The sequence below is a fragment of the Equus quagga genome, chromosome 7 (genome assembly GCF_021613505.1).
Source record: "Equus quagga isolate Etosha38 chromosome 7, UCLA_HA_Equagga_1.0, whole genome shotgun sequence".
Lineage (NCBI taxonomy): Eukaryota > Metazoa > Chordata > Mammalia > Perissodactyla > Equidae > Equus > Equus quagga.
The window spans coordinates 9,102,263-9,126,365 of NC_060273.1; the positions used below are offsets into that span (position 1 = coordinate 9,102,263).

Here is a 24,103-nt window from a genome sequence, read left to right on the forward strand (position 1 = left end):
TGCTATTTGTCAGGCCGGTACTACATGCCAACCTCTGCTCTTTAAATGCATGATGGCTCCTATAGTCCCCACTGCAACGTTTCAATGCAGGGAGTATTTCCAGAGATCCCGTGCCAGATTTATGCCTACCAACAGTCCCCATCTTAGCTCGTGAGCCTTTTTCGATGTTTTCCCCCTTCTCCAGCATTTCTGAATTCATGTCTGCCTCCTGTCTCATGCTTTTATCTTAAAGCACTCAAACCTTTGTGGGAAGCACATTCTTTACGCAGAATCCATCCTGAGGGTCTAGATTGGGTTCATCCTTATTATACTTGCCATTCATTAGTTTCTTCTCCCCTTTTCAAATGTGGCTTTCTTCAGATATCTGCTAAATGTCCCTCCCTGTCCCTTTCTCAGGGTTAGCTTTCTCCTTTAGGGACCAGGAATTCTCCAGGGAAACACAAATGGGTGCCAGCGATGCCCTCTTCTTAAGAGAAACAAGGAAGAAGTTGGTCAGTAGATGTGTGACTAAATCTGCAATCATGCCAGATGGTGATGGGGATTTTGGTTTGTTATCTCTGGTTTCTCAGCAGTAAGAATTGTTGGAGTTGGACTCTTGGGTTCCCCATGGCCCCGTGAAGAGGCTGGTGGACCTGCTTGTTCACTGGCTCACTCAAGTCCTTGTGGGGACAATATAGCCAGCGTCGGCTCCTTGATGAGCTCTGTGCTTCCAACCTGCTCTTCTCCCATGAGGCCTGGTCGGGTGTGGGCCCACCTTGACTCTCGTAGACTTGGGAGGCTGATGGTCTCCTTCAGAGAAAAGCAAAGGTGAATTAGAATCCTAAATGAGACGTGGATCCTGCAGCTTCTAAGCAGCTACCCTCCTCCTAAACCTGAAGCACCCTTTCTTTCGTCTCCTCCCCCTGCAGGACATGCAGGTGACTGGCGTGGAGGACGACAGCCGTGCCCTGAATATCACCATCCACAAGCCTGCGTCCAGCCCCCATTCCAAGCCCTTCCCCATCCTCCAGGCCACTTTCCTCTTCTCCGACCACATTCGCTGCGTCATCGCCAAGCAGCGCCTGGCCAAGGGCCGCATCCAGGCAAGGCGCATGAAGATGCAGAGGATAGCTGGTGAGTGGCTGGGCCCGGTGCAGTGTCCTCCGAGCCCTCCGTGGGCAGAAGCAGCCACAGGGCTGTCAGCGTGGTTCTCACATGGACCTTGAGAAACCCCGTAACTCATCTAGAAGAAGGCACGCACACGGTTCAGGAATTAGTTGTGCTTCAGTGAGAGAATGGAGAGTCTGCTCAGAATTTCCCACTTGCTAAGTGTGTGACTGGCAGAGGGGAGCCCTCCCTCCCAGGCAGGAGGCCGTGAACAGGTGGGCATCAGTGTGGAACAACTGTTCTCACTCCTGCATGCGAAAATTCTCTAGTTTACGTTTACGAAGTGCCTCGACGTTCCTCGTCCACCTTCAGTCCTTAAAACAACCCTTGAGATCAGTAGGGCCTGTTCTGCCCATTTTGTAGAAGAGTAAACTGAGGCTCTGAGACTTGCCCAGAGCACACAGGCAGCTGGTTGGCAGAGCCCAAATGCAGAGCTTCCCCTTCTGAAGCTGCCCCTTCTTCCTCTCCCTTCCCAGCTCTCATGCGAGGGGGCCCCACTTGGTGAGGGGGCTGTGCCCCGGCACTGAATTTGGAAGTCGTTTTACCTTTCACAGGGATTGTGGTGAATTTGTGCGGAGGCCCCGCACTGAGGCCCCAGCTTTCTTGGAAGTAAAGACTCCGGCAGAAGGACGTGCCATTCATCCTCTTGGGGGAAGGGCATTCCGGCAACTCCTCAAGTTATAAACAGTCCTCCTCAAGACACTGGCGCTTTTCAGTTCAAGCGCCAGTGGTCATCCTAGTGTGGTCGCTGGGAGGGTCTCCGGCCCCCGCAGGAGAGGAGCCTTCTCAAGGGACTACCTAAAAATGAACACTTGGGGGGCGGGGTTGTTGGACACTGTGGGGTCAGTAGTTTCCTGCGCATGCCCCGTTGATTTGCGCAGGCCTGCGTCCCACACAGTCCTTGTCTTATTTCTCACTTAGCTGACAGCTCGCCCCCAAAATCAGGACAGAAGCATTTTGTAATGCGCAAAGTGACTTAAATCATTTAGGCCTTTCTTTTAAGATTTATTTTCAGAGGGTTTTTTTTTTTTTTAATGTAAAGCAATTTCTCACAGCTGGCACGAAGGCTAAATATTTCATTTGAAAATTGAGAATTATGCCTTAAAGTGTCTGTTAGAACTAACGCCTTGGGTATTTCTTAAGTTGATTTTAAAAAGCCCCTCCAAATGGCTGTATCATGAGATTTGTTTATGGAAGGGAGGGTGGCAACTGTGACAGACATACACACGCTCATAATACCCATGTGCATGTGCCTGCATATTCTGTCTCACGCAGTCTTCCCCATGCGCATATAGAGAGAGCTAGAGATAGATATATTTATGGACTTTCAGGGCAGACGTGGCCCCATTTGCTTTGGGGTCTGAAGCTACACCGAGCCTAAGCCTTGGCAAGGGTCTTTTGTGTGTGAAAGCCGAGAGTCCAGGGTGGAAGCTGGCCCACATCCATTTCTGAACCCCTCGCTAGGCACTGGTTGTGTTTTGAGCCTCAGCAGGACCTCTGGTGTCACGCTGGCCTCCCCAGCTCGAGGCTGCCAGCTGCCTGCTTGGCATCGCCCATGGGTTGTGCCTGGCGGGGCCACGGCCATTCTGGTGACAACCACCCCACCCAGAGTCTCGCCCCCGTGCCCCCATCCCACGTGCTGAGCGTGAAGCCTGGGTGTGTTTGCACGCAGCCCTCCTGGACCTCCCCATCCAGCCAACGACCGAGGTCCTGGGGTTTGGACTCGGCTCCTCCTCCTCCACCCAGCACCTGCCCTTCCGCTTCTACGACCAGTGCCGCCGGGGCAGCAGCGACCCCACGGTGCAGCGCTCGGTGTTCGCGTCCGTGGACAAGGTGCCAGGTAAGCCAGCCCCCACGCCCCCTCCTGCCCCCTCCTGGGGGGTTCCCAGGGCTTTCTCTCTGTTGAGCCTGCGTAAGCGTCCCTTTCTGTCTCCGAAATCCAGTCCGTTGGAAGCCCCGGGTTCTTAGAATTTATCAAAGCAGAGCCCGAGATTGAACGCAAGCCCCAGAAGGAAGTCTTGGCCTTCTCTTGGTGTTCCGCCTCCTGGGTTTGGTTTTCCAGAGACTCGTTGGGGATGTGGAAGAACTTCTTAGAATTAAGACTAAGAAGTTTCTTGGAGGTTTCTTGGAAATACTTAGATTATTAGTAATGAGGTTGTGGGAGAGTAATTTCCTTCTGCATGTGGGATGACTAGAAAGAGAGAGCGGGTGCGGTTCCTGCTGCAGCTCCCTGGAAGTGGGGCTGCAGACGAGGGCCCCCTGCCCGCGGGCCGCTGTCAGGCCGCCCCTCCTGTCTGGGAGCCCACTTTCCCACTTTCACCAGAGCTGTCTCTGACTCCCCGCCCAGCCTCCCCCAGAGGAGAACTGCAAATAGAAAGTTCAAGGACGGTCTGGCAGCAGCAGGAGCTGCCTCTCCAGAAGGGCAGCTGGCCAGGCTCTTCCCTTCCTGTTCTGACACATCTGCTTTAAGTAAATCCATATGCACCCAAATTCCCCAGAAGAGAACCCTGCTCTGGATTACAGACCTTCAGAGGCCTGGCCCAGCTGCCCCCTGCAACTTACCCCCTCCTGGGTCAGGGCTTCCAGCTTCAGCTGCAGAGGTTGCAAAGTGCTTTCAAAAGCAGCCATCGATTTAAGAACCAAATGCAGACGGAAGAACCTGACCAAGATCGGGGTCCTCGTTTGCCTTCCACTTCATCATGCATCCTGTTTTCCTTCTTTGGCTTGATTAACTTATTTTAGAAATGTATATACTATAATCTAAATCCAAATAGGACACAATAAAATGAAAAATAAGTCTACTAGGCCCCAGAAGTAACCCCTGTTAACAGTTTCTTGCATATCCTTCCAGAAATGCTTGTTTGTATGTCATATGTATATTTTTGCTTGTCTGTTTTTACACCCGGGGTTGTACCATACATGCCATCTGTACCTTGCTGTTTTTACTTAATGAGAAGTCAATGTTTCACGGTAGCCTCTGTTCTATGGTATTTTATCGTATGGATGGACCAAAAATACCTTTTATAACGTTTCGCATTGATGGACATTTGGGTCACTTTCAGTGTTTTCTTCTTCTAGTGTCACAGTGAACATCCTTGGGGTATTTTAGTCTAATTGTGTAAATCCTGCGTGTCTATGGGTTAAATTCCCAGCAGTGGGCCTGCCGAGTCAAAGGGGAGATATTTCGTCTTGATCTGTGTAGTCCCAACATGCACTTTGGAAAAAGTGCACCAGTTCACACGGCCACCCACAGCCTGTGACTGTTTCATTCTTAAAACCAGTCTTAGGCCGTGAGACTGTAGCGCGGCCTGTTTCCAGCTGCGAAATGAGAGATGGTTCTGCGTGCTGCAGGGTCTGGAGGATTCCTTAAGAGTTCTCAGGTTGCTTCGGATTCTGTAGAGTTGGTTGCTAAGAAAATATAAATCATGACTGTGAGTCTGTGAACTAAATACAGATTGGCCTGGTAAGAAATCACTTCTTTCTTTCTTTCTTTTTTAATACAGTTGTAACTTTATTATAACATTTCTATGATCCGACGTATAACATTATAATAGCTAAGAAATCATTTCTTTAGGGCCATCATGGCTTCTTTCACCTTGGGAACTAACGGGTTAAGGAGAAAAGCCCAGGCCTTATTTCCGCTGTCCTTTTTGGAACAGGGGGAGTGTAAATAAATAAGTAGAGCCAAGTGTCACATTCTTTGGCATCTGCATAATCATCTCTCTGTTTGCAGAAGGCTTTACAATGACTTCTTACTTACTTCTCCCACCCTACCTGGGCTCCAGGGGAGGTGTGAGGTCATTCACTGCTGGCTATGTGGCCCTGTCTGCAGTGGCCTGGGCCTCCCTCATTGGGGGGTTGACACAGCTGGAATGCCCAGTGTCCTGTCGCTGGTCCCAGGGTCAGGGTATGTGAGATTGGGCCACCTGGGACTGTGGCTGAGTTAAAGGTAACTGCTGAAGGTGGCCATCCTACCCTTGGCTGTGTCGCTCCCCTGACAGCTCCTGGAAGTGCCACTCAGGTTCGGCGTGGGGTAGGGATGTTCTCACAGATGTGCCCCCAGGGCAGCTGCTCTGGGCCCTTGAGAGAGACCTCGCTGTCCTCCCGCCTTGGCCTGGACCGAAAATGTGATCTAAAGAGCAGGTTGAAACCACTGAGCCTCAGCATGGTTCAGAGGGGGAGGGGGGCTCTCTCCCCCGATCCCACCCCTCCTCACCACCTGCTGTCTCAGTAGTCTGCCCCACAGCCACCCAACATCTTGGAATCATCCTTAATTCTTCTCTTTCCTCTCCCGCACCCACTGGCCTGCTCTGCCTCCAGAACGTACCCACCTCTTCTCCCCCTCCCGGCCGCCAGCCTCTCTCCCTACATCATGGCAGCAGCATCCTCAGTATTCTCCAGCTTCCTGTCTTGTCCCTTCCCTTCCATTCATCCAGAGGGATCTTTCTAGAACATAAATCAGATCATATCATATGCCCCTGCCGGCAACCCTCTAGTAGCTTCCCTTTGCACTTAGAACAAAATCCAGATCTCTGGCTTTGATTTGTGTGATCATTGTCTCAGAGCTCTTCCCTGCCCCCGGGCCTTTGCACTGGATGTTCTTCCCCAGATCTGTGTGTGGCTGCCTCCTATGGATTGCTCAGGCCTCAGTCTGCATGCCGCCTCCTCAGAGAGGCTTTCCCGATCACCCCTCTAGCAGAGGCTTCCCCCTCCCCTCCATCACAGTAGCCTGGCTTATTTCCTCCATGGCCCTGGGCTTCCTTACCTGGCCATCATCTTTCTCCTCCACGGAGAATGTCACTTCCATGGGGACTGGTCTGTCCTGGTCATCACTGTATCTCAGCACCTGGCGCTGTGCCTTCGTTCAGCGCTTGTTGAGTGAAGAACGAGCCTCCACCCGTCCCTTGCACCGCCTTGGAGTTCTCTCAGGGCCCTAGACGCTATCGGTGTAGTCTCTGACACTTTGACAAGGGGAATGAGAACCCCAGGAGAACTTAAGCAACGTTCCTCTGCCTAATTTCTGTCACCCAAGTGAGCAGGATGTGGGTCCCGGGAGGGCCGATGTCCCCAGCTGCTAGATTGGGGTTGGTTGCGCATCGCTGGATTCCACCGCCCTCACCTTACTCGCAGGTTTGCAGAAGCTGAAGAGTGGGGCTGGGGGGTCATCGGAAGCAGGGCCCAGGTGGGCCCCCGATGCTGGGGCATCCACGGCTGCCGTCCGGCCCGTGAGCACAGCAGCGTGACCCCTTCCCGCCTGCAGGGTGCTCTTGCTCTGGGTCCCTTGCGGCAGGCCACACTGCTGCAAACTCCCAGGTGGCATGGGAGCTGCGCTCCTGCCCGAGGAAGAGCTCACCAGGGAGAAAGCAGCCTCCACCTGCCTGGGCTGAGTGCTGGAGGAGCGGGCTCTGTCGCGACACGCTTCCCATTCTGTCTGCAGGCCCAGGGAATTGTCGCAGGGCACTCTGTCTCCCTTTAGAAGCTATAAGTGATTCCAGTTGATGAGAGTATCTTTCGCTTCCTTGGAAGACATGTCAAAGCAGAAGATAACTCAGGGCTAATAGTGACTAACCACTTGGCTGTAGTTTTCTTCCTCCATTTGCCTTGGAGAGAAATCACAGGTCCTATCTATGGGCCGGTTGTGTGTTTATGGCTCTCGCCCCCACAGAACGTTCGTTCAGCTCCAGGAGGGTGGAGGCTGGTGTGCACGCCTGGTGGCGGGGGTTGGGGGGTGGCACAACAGGCTCTGGTGTCTGCCTTTGAGGTGCAGCGCTCCGTGGGTAGGCCCTCGAGGACCCGTGCTGCCGACCCACGGTGACAGCTGTTTGCCAGGGTCTGCCAAGGGGCCGGGGTGTCCAAGCCTAGTCCACAAGGGCGTCTCTCTGTAAATACCGAGTGGACCGGCAGACCCCAGAGCAGAAGCTGTTCCTGGAAGTGACCCCTGGGCATGGCGGGGAGGTGGCCTCCACTCAAAGGGCCAGGGCCCTGGCCTCCCAGAGCAGCCTCAGTCCCCACTCCTAGGCTCCTTCTGGCCCTGAGGCTGCTCACAGGCGTTCACCTGGTGGGTGATGGGAGGGAGGTTGGCAGAATACCCTCACTCGCTCAGGTCCTCTCCCGGCCCTTCCTAATTCTTATCCAAACAATAGGGAGAGCGTTACAGGGATGCGAATGGTCAGCCAGGCTGGTTGCCGCTCGCTGGTCCTCCCTGATGGGGGCTTAATGATATGACCAAAAAAAGTGACCCCTCCCGGCCATGTTGATCATCAGCCGTCCCCACCGGCCTTTTAGCTCCAGGAACGGGGACTGAGTCTGCCTCTCTCACGGCCCTCCACCCTGCTTGGAACCCTCCCACACCCCCTGTCCCCAGCCCCTCTCCATGGCCCCTGCCCCCTCCCCCCCTCAGCTCCTCTCATTTCTCCCCGCTGGCGGCTCTCTGCAGAGAACACGACCCAGCATTTCAACTGCCCTGGCTCGCTGTCCACGTCCACAAGGGCCGCACACCCCCACCTTCAGGCCCTCTCTCCTCATGCCGCCCTCTGTCTGGAGCCCTCCACGAGGCTCATTCCTTCTCAGCATTCCGGGTTCTGCTCAGATACCCCCTCGCCCGCCCCCCGGTCCCTCTCTGGGCAGCAGCTGGTTTTGATTTTTTAAATGGAAGTGAAATTCGTATAACACAAAACAAACCACTTGAACGTGTACGATCCCGTGGCCTTTAGCACCTTCACAATCTCGTGCCACCATCGCCTCTACTAGTTCCAAAACATTTTCATCACCCAAATAAAACCTCGTGCCCAGCAAGCAGCCACTCCCCATCCCCCCTCCCCCCAGCCCCTGGCAACCACTAACCTGCCCTCTGTCCCTACAGAGTTACCTGTTGTGGACACTCCATAGAAATCAGACAATCAGCGGCCTTTTGTGTGCAGCTTCTTTCCCTTGGCCTCGTGTTTTCGGGGTTCCTTCATGTCGCAGTGTGTATCAGAGCTGCATTCCTCGTCGTGGCTGACTAATAGCCCATTCTCTGGATGGACCACACTTGGTGTGTCCATTCTTTCATCCGTCGGTGGCCGTGTGGGTGTTTCCACCTTTTGGCGAATGTGAGCAGTGTCGCTCTGCGTGTGCAGGTGCAAGTTTTTGTTTAAACACCTATTTTCGTCCTCTGGCGTATTTACCTAGGAGTGGAATTTCTGGGTCATATGGTAATTTAACCTTTTGAGGAACCGTTTTCCCACAGTCTTCAGAGCCCTTATCATTACTGAAGTTGCCCCTTTAGTCTTGTCTACGGCAGTGCCCCACACTGGCACGGAAAGTGCGGGCCCTGCACGTCCTGCCCTCACCTCCTGAAGCTTGTGAGTGAGCAGGTGCTCAGGGACTGTTGCAGGCGCTGGGGCCATGGGTGGGTGGATGGAGGCTGGACCGGTCTCGTTCTCCCAGCAGACTATAAACTCCTGCAGCGGGGCGTTTTCTGTCTTGCTCACGCCTGGGTCTGGCACGTGCACCAGTTGGTGGTGGCTCCGGTGCCGGCCAGAGAGTCTGCTTTACTCACTTCTTCTGCTCTGCTCTCTTCTTGTCCTAAGGGATTCAGGGCACCATCTGTCTCTGGGCAAACATTGAAATCCCAGAGCCTGGGGAGTGCTGGGCTCTCCGCAGGTGTTATCTCTATCACAGGCAAACAAACCAGCTCTATCAGTCACTGACCCAGTACACTTAATAGTTCCGTGGAAAGGCAGGGTTCCAGAGGCAGCTTTTGGCAGCTGAGTAACTGAGGAAGAATGCAAAGATTACAGCGTGCCCGGAGCCAGCGGAGCTGACCGCAAAGCCTGGGACTGACATCCAAAAAAAAAGGGAAAAAAAATCGATGTTTAATTCATAGACCTCGGTTCTGAAGTGTCCCCTGGGGATAGCGTACTAGGTGCCAATGTCATCTCGTGGCAGTGTTTCCCAGAAACTAATTTTTTAGGCCTGTTATTTTTCTTGTTTCCGATGATAAAACTGGAGCCAATTCTCTCCTTCCAGCTCCCCAAGGCGAAATAGATCCTTCCTGGAGTCACCGGGGCAGCCAGCCCGCCTGCCGCCTCCCTGTAGCCTCCCCAGCCCCCAGCTTCCTGGTCCCTGGGGGGTGAGGGACAGAAACTTGATTCTGACCCCCAAGGCCTTTTTTTTTTTTTTTAAGCAGAATGTATTGAGCTGTGAAGCTCTTGATGCAGACTCTGTTTGATCCTCCTCAGGAGGGAGATTTTCCCATTTTCCTTTTCCACTGTGGGGAAGCAACCCACCCAGGTCACACCAGCTGTAGACCCCTCCCCCGGCGGGGCTGTGAACTCAGGCCCGCAGGGTCAGACCTGAGCGCCCACCACGTTGCCCTCTAATTCCTCCAGCACGTCCGAGGTGAGTCCTCCCCACCGGAGGCCTCACTGGTGTCAGGCAAAACCACGCTGTTGGCTCCATCCTTAGGCGTGTTTCAGACAGAAAAGTCATCTATTTCTGGAAGCGTGGAGTACAGTCTGAACAGAAGAATGAACAGTGCCGGGCACTTTATGTGCTTTACTGTCATCCTTCCGATGGCTCTGGAGGCTGATCTCCCTGGCCCTGCTCCACAGCTGGGAAACTGAGGCTCAGACTAAGCCTCAGAGGTGCCCACGGGGCGCCTGAGTTCCTGCCTCCATTTCCTGCCTCCAGATCCCATTGCTTCAGGGCTGGTGTTGATGCCGGCTCTGCCACCTGTCTCTGAGTGTCAGAGCCTGGCAGGACAGCCCCTCCTTAGAGAGGGGACTCTTGGGGTGGCCCTGGCCTAGACGGAGCATTCCCCATCCTCGTCTTCTGTACGCCACACTCGCACACTCCCAGGTCTCTCACTCCAGGTCCTGCCTCGTGGGATCAGGACAGACCTGCAAAGCAGTGATCCAGAAAGACACTTCCGCCACGACCACCACCTCCCAACCAGGCCGGAGGTCAGGCCCATCCTTGTACAGATTTGCCCCTGGTCCGATCCATCACAACCAAAAAACAGAAATGAGACTTCAAACTCCTGCCTGAGCCAGAGCAGCAGGATTTGAGCTCCTTTCAAAGCTTTCTGGCAGTCGTCTCTAAGATCAGCCTTCGGGTGGTTGGGTCAGGGGTGTGAGGACCAGGTCTCACTCAAAACTCAGCCCTGAGCTGATTGCAGGGGTCCCCTGCTTGCCAGACCTCTTCTCGTTGCCCCCAGGGCAGCCAGAAGAGAGAACCTGCAGAACTGTCAGGCTGGGAGCACACGGCCTGGGAAGGAACCACGTTCCTAATCAGGGCCTACAAGGCTCCCTCTCCTGGAACCTGCCCCAGAAAGACAGTTTCCCAGTAGACACACCAGCGCTTGTTGTCTGAGGAGCTTTCCCTTGCGAAATGCGGCCCGCAGCAGGCAGAGCCAGCCGTCTGCCCCAGAGGTGCCTGTCCCTGGGGGTGGAGGAGAGTTCCGGAGAAGTGAGGGTTGCTTCACTCTTCGGGGTCATCACCCACCTCCGACTGCTGAAGCAACCGCATGCCCTGGAGCCTTCTGGGAATGACAGTGCATCAGAGAGCAGGCCATCACTCGCCAGGTTGCTCATGGAGAAGAGTGTGGAGAGCCCGTGCAGGAGGTGGTGGGAAGAGCCCCCTCCCAGCTTCACAGCGCTGTTTGACCTTGGCTGTTCCGTAGGCTCCGGTGGGCCCATGGGGGCAGCCTGGCTGGCAGCATAGAATGGGCGGGCCTGTGCCAGAGCAAGTGGCACAGCTGCTTGTGTGCACACTGCACACGCCCGGCCCTGCCCTGAGACTGCAGCTCCTGTCAGCTCTCGTATCCGAGCTTCACAGGACAAGTCAGGCACATTCGTCCCAGGATCCCTGGAAAACATGGAAAAGCACCAGGAAAAGATAGAATGCGCTAGATCTCGCCCCCTGAGGTCTCCATGAAGCAAATTCAGGGTCCTTCCCCAGCGTGCTTTCTGCTCATCCTTTGTGGAGTTTCTCTTCTCAGCAGCAAGTGCGTGCTCGGCTGAGAATCAGCAGGAGGAGGTGGCTTCGCGCGGCCCTGGAGGGACAGTCCAGGTTTGAGTCCTGGCTCCGCCTTACGCTCCTCCGTGGCCTCGGGCACTTAGTTCACCCTCTGGTCCTGTTTATTCACGTAAAAGACAGAGATGGTGCATAACTCTGTGAATGTGCTTAACACACTCAACTGTACGCTAAAAGAGAGTTCAGACGGTAAGTTTTATGTGTATTTTCCACAGTTAAAAAGAAGAAAAAGTGGGGATGAAATGTCACCTAGCGCCTTAGGCTCTGGGGGGCGTGCGAGGAGTTGGTTGGCGTCAGTGCCGAGAAGCGTGCCCCACACGTGTGCAGTGTGCACTGGAGCTCAGCGGCTCTCAGTGTCTCTCCTTGTTGTTGTTCTTAGTCAGGGCGGACCCTTGGGACCCCAGTAATAGGCTCCCTTTCTACATTTAGATCAGCTTGTACAAAGTTAGTAATGCGATAGCCCCGTCCGCTGTAAATAGCCAAGACAGCCTGCAGTTGTACAGGTTCACTCATTTCAGAAAGGCCTCCATCGGGTGCTGAGAAAACACTGGGGCAGATTTGCCTCCTCCTGCAGGTGGGCCATGAGGCGTTGGGTTTTGTGATTTGCCTGAGATCCCACAGCTCCTAGAGGCAGAGCCAGGGCCCAAGAACAAGAGAAGCGGCCGCCGGCCCAGCACACACCTGCTCACCCGTGATGCTGATTGCCCGCATTCAGTCCACACCTGCCTGAGCCAGGCATTCCTCGGCGAACCTCACGGCAGCCCTGCAAGGCCATTCCTCCGACCAGGAAACCTGAGCTCAGAGAAGGGGAGCGCTTGGCCCAGTGTCGCACAGCTCACATGTGGCCAGCCTGGGGTTTGCCCCAGGCCTGTCTGCTTCCCACTCCATGAACCACGGCGTCTTCAGTCTTGAAGACTGCTCAGTAGCAGGACACCTGGGGATCAGGTGTGCTCTGGGAACCCCGGGAGCTATGGCTGTATTCCATTCCATCCCATGAACCAGGAGCATGGAAACCAGCAGAGAACAGGACTCTGTTCTGTGGATACAAGTCTCGGCATCTCAAAGAAAAGTCCGTGAAATTATTTGAAGAAACTTTCCTAGCCTTTTTATATTGATGGTCATTTTTTTGCTGCTAAGTCATTTGTTTTATCAAGTTTTTGTTAGCAGACAAGTGATAGCAAACGCCAAGGACTGAAGGCTCGTTTGTAAGAAAAAACCCAGAAACTTGAGAAAATTCTAGCCCTTAATTTTATCTGTGAATTGGAAAAAGACCACCTTGATTTGTTTTTTGCCTTAAAATATCTCTGATTAGTTCAAGGGACCCCAGGGCCCCCCGGAACAAGGTTTGAGAACCACTGCACCACTTCCCAAGAACCAGTCATGGTGCCTCCCTTGGGATCTAAGAGGATGAGATGCCGAGTTAGTGGCCTTGCTGAGGGCGCAGACGGCTGGAGGGAGAGTTGTTAATTCACGAGGGCCCGCTCAGAGTGCCAAGAACTGGAGCAGAAGGCGGGCGTGGGACACAGTAATAGCACTGAAGGTTCACAGAGGGGCGCGGGGCACTCCTGGGGGCCAGGATAGGGGACCACCAGGCAGAGAGGGATAGGGGGCGGGCAAGGGAAGAACTGGCATTTTTCAAAGGAACGTCAAAAATTCCAAGGAAGTTACATGACAAATACGCTAACTAGGGTCAGGAAGGGAGGATGGGTTCAACAAGTGTTTACTGAGGTCTCTTGTGAGTCAAATAAACTCTGTGCCGCGTGGACAGAGAGGCCTCTCGCCGGGGGACACGGACTTATAAAACGGTTGTGCAGAGCGACGGGGAAGACGCGGTGGGGACAGCACGTGCAAAAGCATGAGGGAGCCCTCGACGTTTGGTGGCGTGGGCGTGGGGTAGGGGAGTGAGGAGACAGGCTGGAAAGCTAGGCGGGGTCAGATGGCCAAGGGCTTTCAGGCCTGCTGAAGGGTTGGAATTTTTCCCTGGAGGCAAGAGGAAGCCATTGGGGCTTCTAAGGCAGAGGAGTGACGAGTCAGAGGACTTGGGTTTTGACCGACTGGAGTCAGGAAGGGCAGGGGAGAACGGGGTGGGCAGAAGAGAGACCCCCAAGGCCCACTCAGCCCCTCCCTTGGCACTCGCCACCTGTTCAGTAGGTGATGCTGTGCCCATCTTAAGGATGAGAGAGAGTCTCTCCATAGGGGTACCCCCTTCCCCAGCTTGGCGTATATCCTTCTATATCTTTCTCTGCACATTTACATGCTGTACTTGTATGACAGTATTGCCTCTTTTTTTTTTATATTTTAACCTAGATGAATGCTATTTTCACTCAACAGTATGTCTCGGATTTTTTTGTGTGTTAGTTCGTAAGAGCACCCTCATTCCTTCTGACGGTTGCAGAGCAATCCGTCACGTGGGCAAACCACTGTTTGTTTAACCAATCCCCTGTTAATGGATGTTTAGGTTGTGACCAGTTTTTTGTCCTTCACAAATGATGAGCGCCTCCACGCGCCCTTGCACAAGGATTTCCCTGGGGTAAATAACCATGAAGTGAATCCAGAAATATCTAGGCTGTGGAACTCACAGGATTCAGTGACCTGTGGAGTACGTGGAGGAGGGGATGGGAGGCCCCAGGGCTAGTGTAAGGCAGAGTAGCCAGGAACCTCGCTTTCTCCCTGAATGTTCTCTGTGCTCTTAGCCACAAGGGCGTTTTGATGATCCCAGCTTCTGATCCAGCAGAACCCTCATTACTTGTGGGTATTGTTCTGTCCAGGAGGCCTTCAGGAGCTGTGATTATTGGAAAGGTTCCCAGGGGCTGGCAGGGGTCTCCAGGGGCTGGTCCACCCGTGGCTTGGCTGGTCATCCCAGACGGAGCGTCAGAGCTTGACATGACGGAGCCACCAGTGGGTCTGCTCCCGCCTCCTGGCATCTGTGCGGCGGTTGTGACTTTCTACGATTCTTTTCTCTCTGGAGCCAGCATCCTGTGGCTAAAATATGGCTTTTTTTATTTGTGGCTGTCCAGCCGTGGCATTCGGTACAAATGCGCTTGTCTCCAAAAACACACACAGTATTATTTTTTTTAACATCTCAAATTCCCAAAGGGCCATAAGTCAATATTACCCCAGTGTGACGGGAATGGCTGTTTTGTGACATCTCTTCACACTTAAACAGTCTGCTTCCTTAAGCCCCAGAGTAATCGCAGAAACATTCCGCAGCCCGTCAAGTTGGGGCTGATGGATTGTTTTGCTCTGTCTCCACTGCTGGCTGCGGTGACGAGCTCAAGTCCTTGACAACCGCCCCCTCACAACATGATTTCAGGAGCAGATGCTTCAACTGTGTGAAATACGGAGTTTGGACGGAGAAAATGATTCCTCTCAAAATATTTGCGAGTTGGGAAAAATTCAGATGCGTGGTGTATGTGGTATACTTCTGGCATCACAGAATTTTAAGGCCCCAGAATAAAAGTCCCATTTATTGAATGCCAGCTATGTGCTAGGCATCGGCTAGTCACTTTCCGTAAAATAAGGAGATAAATATGTAAAAACTGTCTTGTTACTAATCCCACTTTTGCAGCTGGGGCAAGCAAGATCCAGGAAGCAAAGTCACCTGCCCAGGGTCCCAGAGTCGACAGAGGGAGAGCCTGGTGCCAGACTCCTGCTCCTTCTAATGCTTCTCGCTGCTTCCCGAGAAAAGGTTGTCTCGTGCCCATGTTCTTCCCCTTCCTGCTAAGTTCACTTGAAGGCCCTGTGTACTTCTGAGGTGAAGCCGCCCTTTGTTGTGGCTTTCTGAGCATGTTGACTTCACGGGCCAACAGTTGGGCCTCCGATGCTGGATCCCACACGAACTCCAGCCTCTTGGACCGAACAGGCCCTCATAAATCATCGGGACAGCCTGGTGGCTGGAAAAGTCAGTGTTGATGGAATGAGCCTCCTCCACGCACCCCCTCCCTTAGTAACCTGGAGAATGTTCTGAAATAGTTGACATTTATAAAACCTTGGGCGTTTTGGAAAAATGCGCTTTTTTGCCAGATTTCCAGCCCAATGCCCAAGGGAAATGTCCACCAGCTCAGAGCAGCATTTTGGCGTCCCGAGACAATGGCCGGGCCTGGTGGAGGCCACAGCCTGCTCATTGTCACCTCTCTCTGACCTCTTCAGCCCACCCACAGCAGAGAGCAGGTGCAGAAGCCACTCTATCCTGACTCCTGTCCCCACTGGGTCAGCAGGGGCCCTTTGCACTGGCCGAGACACCCACGGGAAGCTGCCAACCTCAAGCACTTTGCAAGCTCCCAGCACCTGGGCACCTACTGTGCGCCAGAAGTATGCCACCATGCTGTTTAAGCATGCCACGTCCCTGCCAGGGAGCCTTTGCCTGGAGGAGGTTAGGGGCACACACCCTGGAGCCGGCCCATCTGGCCTCAAGTCAGCACCTCCCCATTGACAGCTGTGCAGTGACAGGAAGTTCTGCACGGCCCTGAACCTCAGTGCCTCTTCTGGAAAATGGGGCTGAGGAGAGGACCTGCCTCACAGGGGCGGAGCGTAGCCCTGGGCCCGCACTCAGTGGGTGCCCTATGCCACCCAGTGTGTCATTGTCCCTGCCGTTGAGCAGGAGAGAGTGGGGCCCAGAGGGCTAGAGCAGCCTGCCCTCCAGCTCGGGGCCAAGTGGCCAGCTCGGGGGTGGCAGGCCAGGCCAGCACGTCTGGCCTCTTGGCAGGGCACAGGCCCCTTGCAGGCAGCTGGCGGAGTTGCTCCACGTGGCTCCACAGGGCTCTCACAAGTACTCTAGCTGGGGCTCCCGGGCTCTGCCAGGCACGGGGACCTCTGGGCACCTGCCCTGCCCTAGCCACCAGGGAGGGAGGGCGCTGCCTCAAGTGTCATGCACTCTTCCAGCAAGTGCGCCCTGTGCGCCACCTGCAGCACCCCCAGGACCTCATGCAGCCAACAGTGCACGGGAAGCCAGACGTAGAAGTGGGTGACCACTGTGCCAGAGGTCACTGAGGGGCAGTCACTGACAGGGGATCACCTCGAGGGCCCGTGCAGCAGGAACACAGCGAGTGGGGGCAGGGCGCCGGTCCCCGAGGTGGGAGGGCAGGCCTGGGGGGCCCTGTGGACTTGTTCTGAGCACTCTGGACTCTGAGGGGCATGCTGGCCTGGTTCATGGTCGCCTGAGCTCGTCATGGCTACTAGGCTGGGAGCAGATCTGAGACAGCAGTGCAGGGGGCATTGGGTCCGCCCAGAGGCTGAGAGCCGGGGCAGGTGGGGCTGCGCCCCAGGAGAGTCAGTGGGGCTTTGGGTACAGCTTACCTGGTTGTGACAGGTCTGCCCCCGAGGATGGCGCTGTCTCTGCACGTCGCACTGCACCTCAGAGCTGGCAAAGCGTTTCCCGTTCTTGATCTCAGTAGCACCATGGGTGGAGGGAGAGGGGAAATCGAGACTTGGGAGGTGAGGCGAGCAGCTGGGTCGCGCCTCCAGGAAGCGGTCGTGTGCCTTGCGCTCTGCCCCCGTGAGTCTTTCTGAGGTTGAAATGTCTGAATGGCTGGGGCACCACTGAAGAGGAGCGCTTCCTAAGACTCACCGTGTTGCCAGCGTCGGCTGTGTCTCCACAGTAGCAGAGGCAAGGGGGTCACAGCAACCTGGGGAGGAAGGCCCTGTTACCATCCCCACTTAACAGTGACGAGGCTGAGGCCCAGAGAGGTTAAGTAACTTGCCCCAGGTCACACAGTGGTCCCTGGGGCTGCTAGGCCATCTCACCCCACAGTGTGCTCAGTTCTGTGTCCGGGGATCCTCCTGAGGGCCTACGACTTGAAGAAATTCTTGGCCTTGCCCTGGGGGAGCCTCAGTTAGAAGCTTGGACACCATGATCTCAACTGCAGCTGCTCACATGTGGCTGCTGAGCTCCTGTCTCCTCTGCCAGGCCGAGAAGGTTTTCTGAGCACGCCTGTCAAGCTCGCTGATAAATCAGGCCCGAGATGCCTGTGCTCGGCTGGCAGCATAAGTGGTTGTCCAGGCCTCCCCAAGCCGGTTGACATTTGCCCAACAGGTGTGATGTATCAACAGCTTTTTCTCCCACTTTTTGCACCCCAGGCTGGCTCTCAGCCAGAACTCTTGACAAAAATAAGGCGCTGACCTGCAGCGCACAATGCTGGTGCGCCAGCCGAGCATGGGAGCCTCTGCAGTGGAGGTTTAAGGTCTGCTGGTCAGGGATGAATTTAGAAACTTTCTGGAAGGTTCTGGGGCTGGCCCAGAGTGTAGTGAAGCCATTCAGTGGTGCACGTTCGAGGATTCTTCAGCTCGTTGCCATCGTGCGTCCACAAAGGTGGGCTTCTGTGGTAAGCCGTGGAGTTAATCTCTTCATCCGCTCCTTTATTCAGCAAACGTTTTTTGAGCATCTGCTGTGAGCCAGGCACTGAGCTTGGATTCGGGTGATATCCCTCAGGTAACCAGACATTCACGGCCCTGCCAGAGCTTAGTCTTTTAAGAGTGACAGGCATTATTCAAATAATCGTACCAGTGAATAATTAGTTGATAAGGGGGAACCTGGCCTTCTCTGGTGGGGATCAGGGAAGGCTCTCCTGAGTGGGTGGGGTGGGCTTGTAGCGAAGGAGCACTGGAGCAGACTGGAGAGGGAGGGGGGAAGGGGTGCCAAGCAGGGGACAGCGTGTGCAGGGCCCCAAGTCAGGAAGGGACTGAGGAACAGTGTGAGGGGAAGCAGTGGGCTCCCTGGCTCCCATCACGGACAGGGGCTGGGCTCCTTATCGTTCACAGGAGGATGGGCTCCCTATCTCTGACAGGGTGTGAGCTCCCCATCATTCTCAGGGGGCGGGCTCCCCATCATGGACGGGGGGCGGGCTGCCCATCTCTGACAGGGGGTGGGCTCCCCATCACTCACAGGGTGTGGGCTCCCCATCATTCACGGGGGGCGGGCTCCCCATCACGGACGGGGGGCGGGCTCCCCATCACTCACAGGGTGTGGGCTCCCCATCATTCACAGGGGGCGGGCTCCTCATCTCTGACAGGGGGCGGGCCCCCCATCACTGACAGGGTGTGGGCTCCCCATCATTCACAGGAGGGCTGGCTCCCCACCTCTGACAGGGTGTGGGCTCCCCATCACTGACAGGGGGCAGGCTCCCCATCCCTGATGGGGGTCAGGCTCACCTGGGTCCTATCCATGGGCCACCTTCTGTGCTTTAAGCTCTGTCCCAAGCGTGTTCGCTGGACTCCTTTTCTCACCTTGAGAACCTGCCTGGGGAGCGGTAGGTGTGTGCTCACTGTGCAGCTGAGGTTTCCTGAGGTCAGGGTGGTTAAGTAACTTACCTGGACTTGCACAGCAAGTCAGCAGCACCAGCGTTTTATCCTACCTATGCCCGACCCTGGCCCATGCTCTTGCCAACCTCTCTTTATTCTCCTTTTTACTCTTATTCTCTATCCTGTGTTATTACTGACGTGGCTCAGAGGCCTGCGAGATAGATTAGAACCCTATAACTAACAAGCCCATGGAAAGAATTACTTCTAAGTTATTCACCTCAAATCTGCAGACAGCTGGAAGCCCAAAACCATGCCTTGCAATTATCTTCTGTCCCTGGCACATGGCGCTGTCTCAGCAGACCGCTTGGTTGGTTGACTCCTGACCTTACTTCATCCACCTTAGAGTGAGCGCATCCCTGAATCTGGGTCACGAACCACATCCAAGCCAGGCACCATGGTACCGTCCTCCTGTTGCCGGGGTGGTGGGGTCCCCTCGGCTCAGCATAGCTTTCGGGTCAGCTCGCTCTCCTGGCAGGCGGACCCAGCCTCCCACGTGCCGTACCTCCTCAGCTTCTGTGGGACGGCCAACCGAGGGGATGAGGACGTCAGTCAACTAGAACCCCTTCACTCAGCCAGAGGCCCACAGGACCTCCCGCGCGGCGCCCGGGGCAGAAGCGCAGCCCCTGCCAGATCTTCCCCAGCTTGAGGCCCTGGGCTGAACCAGCCCAGCCCTGAGGCTCGCAGCCCTGGCTGCGCATTTCTAGAATCAGCTTGAGAGTATTTGGAAAGCCCCACATCCATGCCCAGTGCAGCCCAGTTAAATCAGAGTGAGGAGAGGGTCATTGGTGTTTTTGAAGCTCCTTGACTCATTCTAATATCCATCTAGTCTTAAGAATATTATTAGAGGGGCCGGCCCAGTGGCATAGTGGTTAAGTTTGGTATGCTCCTCTTTGGTGGCCCGGGTTCACGGGGTTCGCATTTGGGGCACAGACCTACACGACTCATCAGCCCTGCTGTGGTGGCATCCTACATACAAAATAGAGGACGATTGGCCACAGATGTTAGCTCAGGGCCAATCTTCCTCAAGCAGAAAGAGGAAGATTGGTGACAGAAGTTTAGCTCAGGGTCAATCTTCCCCAGCAAAAAAAAGAATACTACTATTAGAGAAGAAAAAAATCTCACTGAATTTCTCCTAGGTGCCTTCACAAGAGGGTTCCAGGTGACCATTGGGATCAAATGCTGTGGCCTCATGTCATCTTCTTTAATCCACAAATGTTCAGCGAGCACTTATAGTGCTTGGGCTTATGTGGCACAGGGCCCAGCCTGACTTCTTCATGATCTGACTCGCACCTATAACCGGCTGCCTCCACTGTAGCCCGGAAGTGGATTGACAACTTGGCGAGCTGCGGGTGTGCTCAGACAGGCACTCTCCCTCCATCGCAGCAGCTGCTCCTGAGCGAGTTTGGGGTGCCTGGAGGTTCTGGGTATGCGAGTGGGATATATTCAGTGCCCTGGGCCCCGTTTCAGGGGAGGCCAGTTCTTCAAAGCTTGCTGTGCTTTCAGGAAACCCATTATGGGCACTGCTCTGCACCACGCTCTGCCAAGAACTGAGGAGCAGGAGGTTCTGGACAAGCCCTGCCGTTAAGGAGTTCGCGGTGTCCTGGGGAAGAGGACACCTAACGCCCTGTCGCTCTGTAGCCTGGTCTGCACTGGGATGGTGTGGGAGCCAGGGTGGCCCTCCCAGAATGGAGGGCAAGGAGGATTATGGAAGGAGGTCTTGACCGATGGGCCAGGTTAAACGTGGTGCATCCTAGGCAGATGGCAGGGCCTGGGCTCCTCAAACCAGTGTGCAATGAGTCCTGCAGGCCGCCTCAGATGGACGTGGCAGGAGATGGCAGGAGATGAGGCCACAAGGGAGTGACCTTCTGCATCAGGTTGACTTCTGCATCCTGGACTTCAGCAGGGGGCGCAGGGGGCACCAATGGGCTTCAAGCAGGGAGGCTAAAGGCCGCCCTTTGTGCTGACCACACACAGCCCTCGGAGGAGGAAAACGGGCATTCCGGGGGCCAGCCCCAGGCGGGGCAGCCCGTGGGATCCGGTGACCCACACTTGGCTGCAAAGCAGAGGCAGTCGTAAACAGGTCCTCACACAGAGCCGTCGGAGACCAAATCACTGGTCCCCTCCAGGGCCGGCGCTCACCCAGCCTGGCAGCCCTACCCGGGAGGCAGTCCAAAGCCATTCCCCTCTCACCACTGCCTCTGTCCTGTCCCTGAGGCCAAGGCTTGGCTGACTTTCCTTAAAGGGCTAAATAGTGAATATTTTCGGCTTTGGGGCCATGTGGTCTCTGTCACAACCTGACTCAGCCACGCAGCCTGTATGTAAGTGAGTAGGCACAGCTGCATTCCAGTGCAATTTCACTCGCAAAAACAGGTCCGTTGCGATTTGGGGGTTTGGCGATTTGGCCCGCAGGCGTTTGCTGACTGCTGACCTTGGCCTTCCAAATCTGTCGCCCTGCTTCTCTCCTTCGGTCGTTCTCAGCACCGTAGCTAGAAAGATCTTTTCAGGTGGAAGTCAGGTGATGTGTGTCCTCTGCTTAAATCCGTCCCTGGCTCCCATTCCACTCAGAATGTAAGCCAGATTCCTGACAGCGGCCCCCAAGGTCCCACACAGTCTGCGCCCTCTGCTCCTCCTAAGGCTGACCTCACTTCCCCCGCTGTTCCTGGCCCACTCCAGGGCAGCCCCAGGGGCCTCCAGCTGAGCCTTGACCATGCCAGGCACACCCTGCCTTGCAGCCCCTGCACTGAGCGGCCTCTGCTTGGAACCCCCTTGTCCCAGGTACCCACGGGCTCTGTCCTCGCTGCCTTCAGGCGTTCCTCAGATCTCACTCACTCCAAGGGGCCCTCCCCAACCAGCCCATGTAAACCACAGCCCTTCCCCTCAGCACTCCAGACACCCCCTACCTGCTTCATTCTCTTCCAGCACGCTTCCCTCCCAGCATTTCCCTGTCTTCCTCATCTGCCCCCCCATCCTACTCCATCCCATTATTTAACTGTAAGCTTAAAGAGAGCAGACACTGTGTTTTGTTTACTGCTAAGTGCCCAGCTCCTGGAGCTGTACCAGGAGGCATATAGATGGTGCTTGGAAAGTATTGCCTGGATGGATGGATGGATGCATGGATGTGGAAGGAAGGGGGAGAAAGGGATTAATGGATGGATGGAGCCAATAAGTCTTCAGTACGCCCTTTATGTGCTACACATTGTTCACTGTGGACTCAGGGGTGAGCTAAACAGAGCAGTCTCCCAGGCCCTGTGGATGCCGTGGATGGTCCAGAACTGCCGACGGTGATCAGGGCCCTGAGGGAAGCGGCTGAGAGCTGGGATGGCGTGCCGCAGAGGAGCCTGACCTCGACAGGGAGTCTGGGAAGGCTTCTCCGAGGAAGGGATGTTGACCTGGCAGGAGGTGGAGGAGCAGAGCTGGGCAGGAATCCATCCCAGACACGAGCCCACACGGCCAGGAGAGCCGTTGACCAAGCCTTGGCCCACAGGCCGCCCAGATCCCCAAGGAGAGAAAACATTGCTGTCCACGTGACATCGGCCACCAGTTTGGCTGGGCACAGAATTCCCCTTTCTCATCATTCTCCTCCCTGGCCAGATAAGTGGGGCCCAAGATCCTGGCGCTGGTCCTCAGGAAAGTGTTCAGCCCGGTCTCCTCCCGCGTCAGCAGAGAGCACAGAAGGGGGAGTTTGGCCTGGGATGCTGTCCTGATGAATTGTATTGGAAGGGAAGGTTCTCGGGCTCGGGCCTCATGTGAAGAATGAAACGTCTCCTGCCACGTACAGGAGAATAAACGGCAGACTCTGGAGTGGGAGCTTCCCTGAAGGCCAGGCTACAGGCTCGTTCCGCGTCGTGGGGATACATGCGTTTGTAACCCCTGCTACAAGTTATAGCCACGACTAGTTCTAAGGGGGACGAAAACGTTCTCAAATTGACTGTAGTGATGGTTGCACAACTCTGTGAATAGACTAAATAAAAATCATTGGATTGTACCGTTTACATGGGTAGATGGTACCCCATGTGAATTACATCTCAATACAGCTATTGTATATTTAAAGACAGTTCTAAACTAGTCGGGCTGTCACAAAGCTGTCATCATTTTCTAAAGACCAGACTATCTCATTTGTGTCCCATTTTGACCATAACATGGTCCAATTTATACAACATTTTCCTTAAAGCAGTCCAAATGTGAAAAAAAAATTGGAACCCACAACACATTCCAGAATAATTTGGAAACCTTGATGCAATGCAGGCTCACCTGGCACCCTTCCTTCTGCCTAAGGTTTGCCTTTTTTCCATTTCCTTTTGACTTTGAAGAAAAGACTCTATTCTTGCGGTAGAATAGCCTCCTGTTCCCTTTTCTTTCCTGTAAATTGTGAGATAAGTTTGCATTTCATACCTTTCCAGAATCTCTGTTGCTTGTGGTCTGACTTTAGAATCATGACTTCTGAGAAAGAAAGTAGGTAGTGTCACTGCTGTGCACATTGGTCAAAAACCTCCTGAGTGGCAGGCGGCTGGGGTCGGGCATTTCAGACAGAAAACAGGTTGACAGTCCCCGCTTGCTCCAGAAGTCACATCCCGGTGCTGGGAGAGTGAGCCGCTCCGTCCGCCCACTCCTGTGGCTTTTCTCAGATGTGATCCCGAATGCTCCGTGTTACTTCTTGGAGGCCATCGGGGCTGCTGTGCCCTCTCTCTGCGTGGTAGAAACTGGTGAGGGTGTCAGGACAGGTGCTCAGAGCCGTGCTGTGACTGAGTCATGACTGTCGACCTGTGATGCTGTACCTGTGCGCCCTGTGCTGAGTGCAGTTGTGTGCGTTCTCCTCACTTAATCCTCACAGCAAGGTGGGAGGTAGGGCTCATATCCTCCATGGAGTACCCAGGGACAACGAGGCTCGAGGCTCCAGTCAGCATGGGGCTGGGCTTTGAACTCCTCTGTGTGCCTCCAGAGCCATGCTCTAGCCCTCGCGCTGTCCCTCGGTGTCCCTGGCTGTGCCCTGGTGCTTAGACCCCAGGCCAGTGCCCCGCTCCGCGCGCCCCCTCTGCAGGATGGCTGTGAAAGCCAGCTGTCTTGTGGGATCGAGAGCAGCGGAGACAGTGAGATCACCCGTGGTACCCTTCCCCCAGTGCGATGATGACCCGAATGCTGTCCCCCTGGTGACAGGTGGCGTGCCCTTTACAGGCTGGAGGGGCCCAAGGAGACGCGCCAGTGGTCCTGTTTGGGAGGCAGGATGTGCTTCTCTCAAAAAGTGCTCTCACGATTATTTATTAATTGTGAAAGGGAAGAAAAAAAGAATAGGGTTTCCTGGAAAGGGATAAAAGTTCAATATGATAAACTCCCGGGAAGCAATCAAAGGCCAAGGAGGGCAGAAAAATAAAGGACAGAGAGAGTAAGAGAGGCGATGCATCAAAGTGGCAAGTCTGTGAGCAGCCGCCCAGGAAGGGGCCGCGGTTCACGATGGTGGAGGTGCGGCGGCCACGGCTGGGCAGGTGGAGCGGGAGTGACGGGGGTGGCAGCGCAGCAGGACGCGGCCCACGAGGTCGCCAAGCCTGGGGATGAACTGATGATGACGGGAATGGATGGAGCCAGTCAGCTGTTCCTGCAGACCCGTCGAATTCATTTGTGCGCATTAATACACGAACACAGAAAATTA

The 24,103-nt window shown here is 54.9% G+C and overlaps 1 protein-coding gene and 1 long non-coding RNA gene across 13 annotated transcripts in view; one reads left to right on the forward strand and one right to left on the reverse strand.

Moving 5' to 3' along the window:
- The window catches only part of CLEC16A (C-type lectin domain containing 16A), a 199,921-nt gene that overhangs the window by 150,582 nt on the left and 25,236 nt on the right, over positions 1-24,103 (forward strand). For all 8 annotated transcript variants that reach the window (XM_046666960.1, XM_046666958.1, XM_046666957.1 and 5 more), the window contains 2 exons: positions 909-1,113; positions 2,819-2,986. In XM_046666960.1, coding sequence (XP_046522916.1) covers positions 909-1,113; positions 2,819-2,986 — 373 coding nt within the window. The remainder of the gene's footprint in view (positions 1-908; positions 1,114-2,818; positions 2,987-24,103) is intronic.
- On the reverse strand, positions 1,089-8,919 carry LOC124242206 (uncharacterized). 5 transcript variants are annotated; one of them, XR_006889393.1, is made up of 5 exons: positions 5,912-7,985; positions 5,478-5,592; positions 5,122-5,278; positions 3,709-4,554; positions 1,089-1,222 (listed from the first exon to the last, which is right to left on the reverse strand). It is a non-coding gene; the product is annotated as an uncharacterized LOC124242206 (long non-coding RNA). The 5 variants fall into 5 exon arrangements; XR_006889395.1 differs by lacking the exon at positions 1,089-1,222 and adding an exon at positions 8,015-8,919 and having other exon boundaries at positions 3,001-4,554; positions 5,912-7,358; XR_006889396.1 differs by lacking the exon at positions 1,089-1,222 and having other exon boundaries at positions 3,001-4,554; positions 5,478-5,588; positions 5,912-7,987.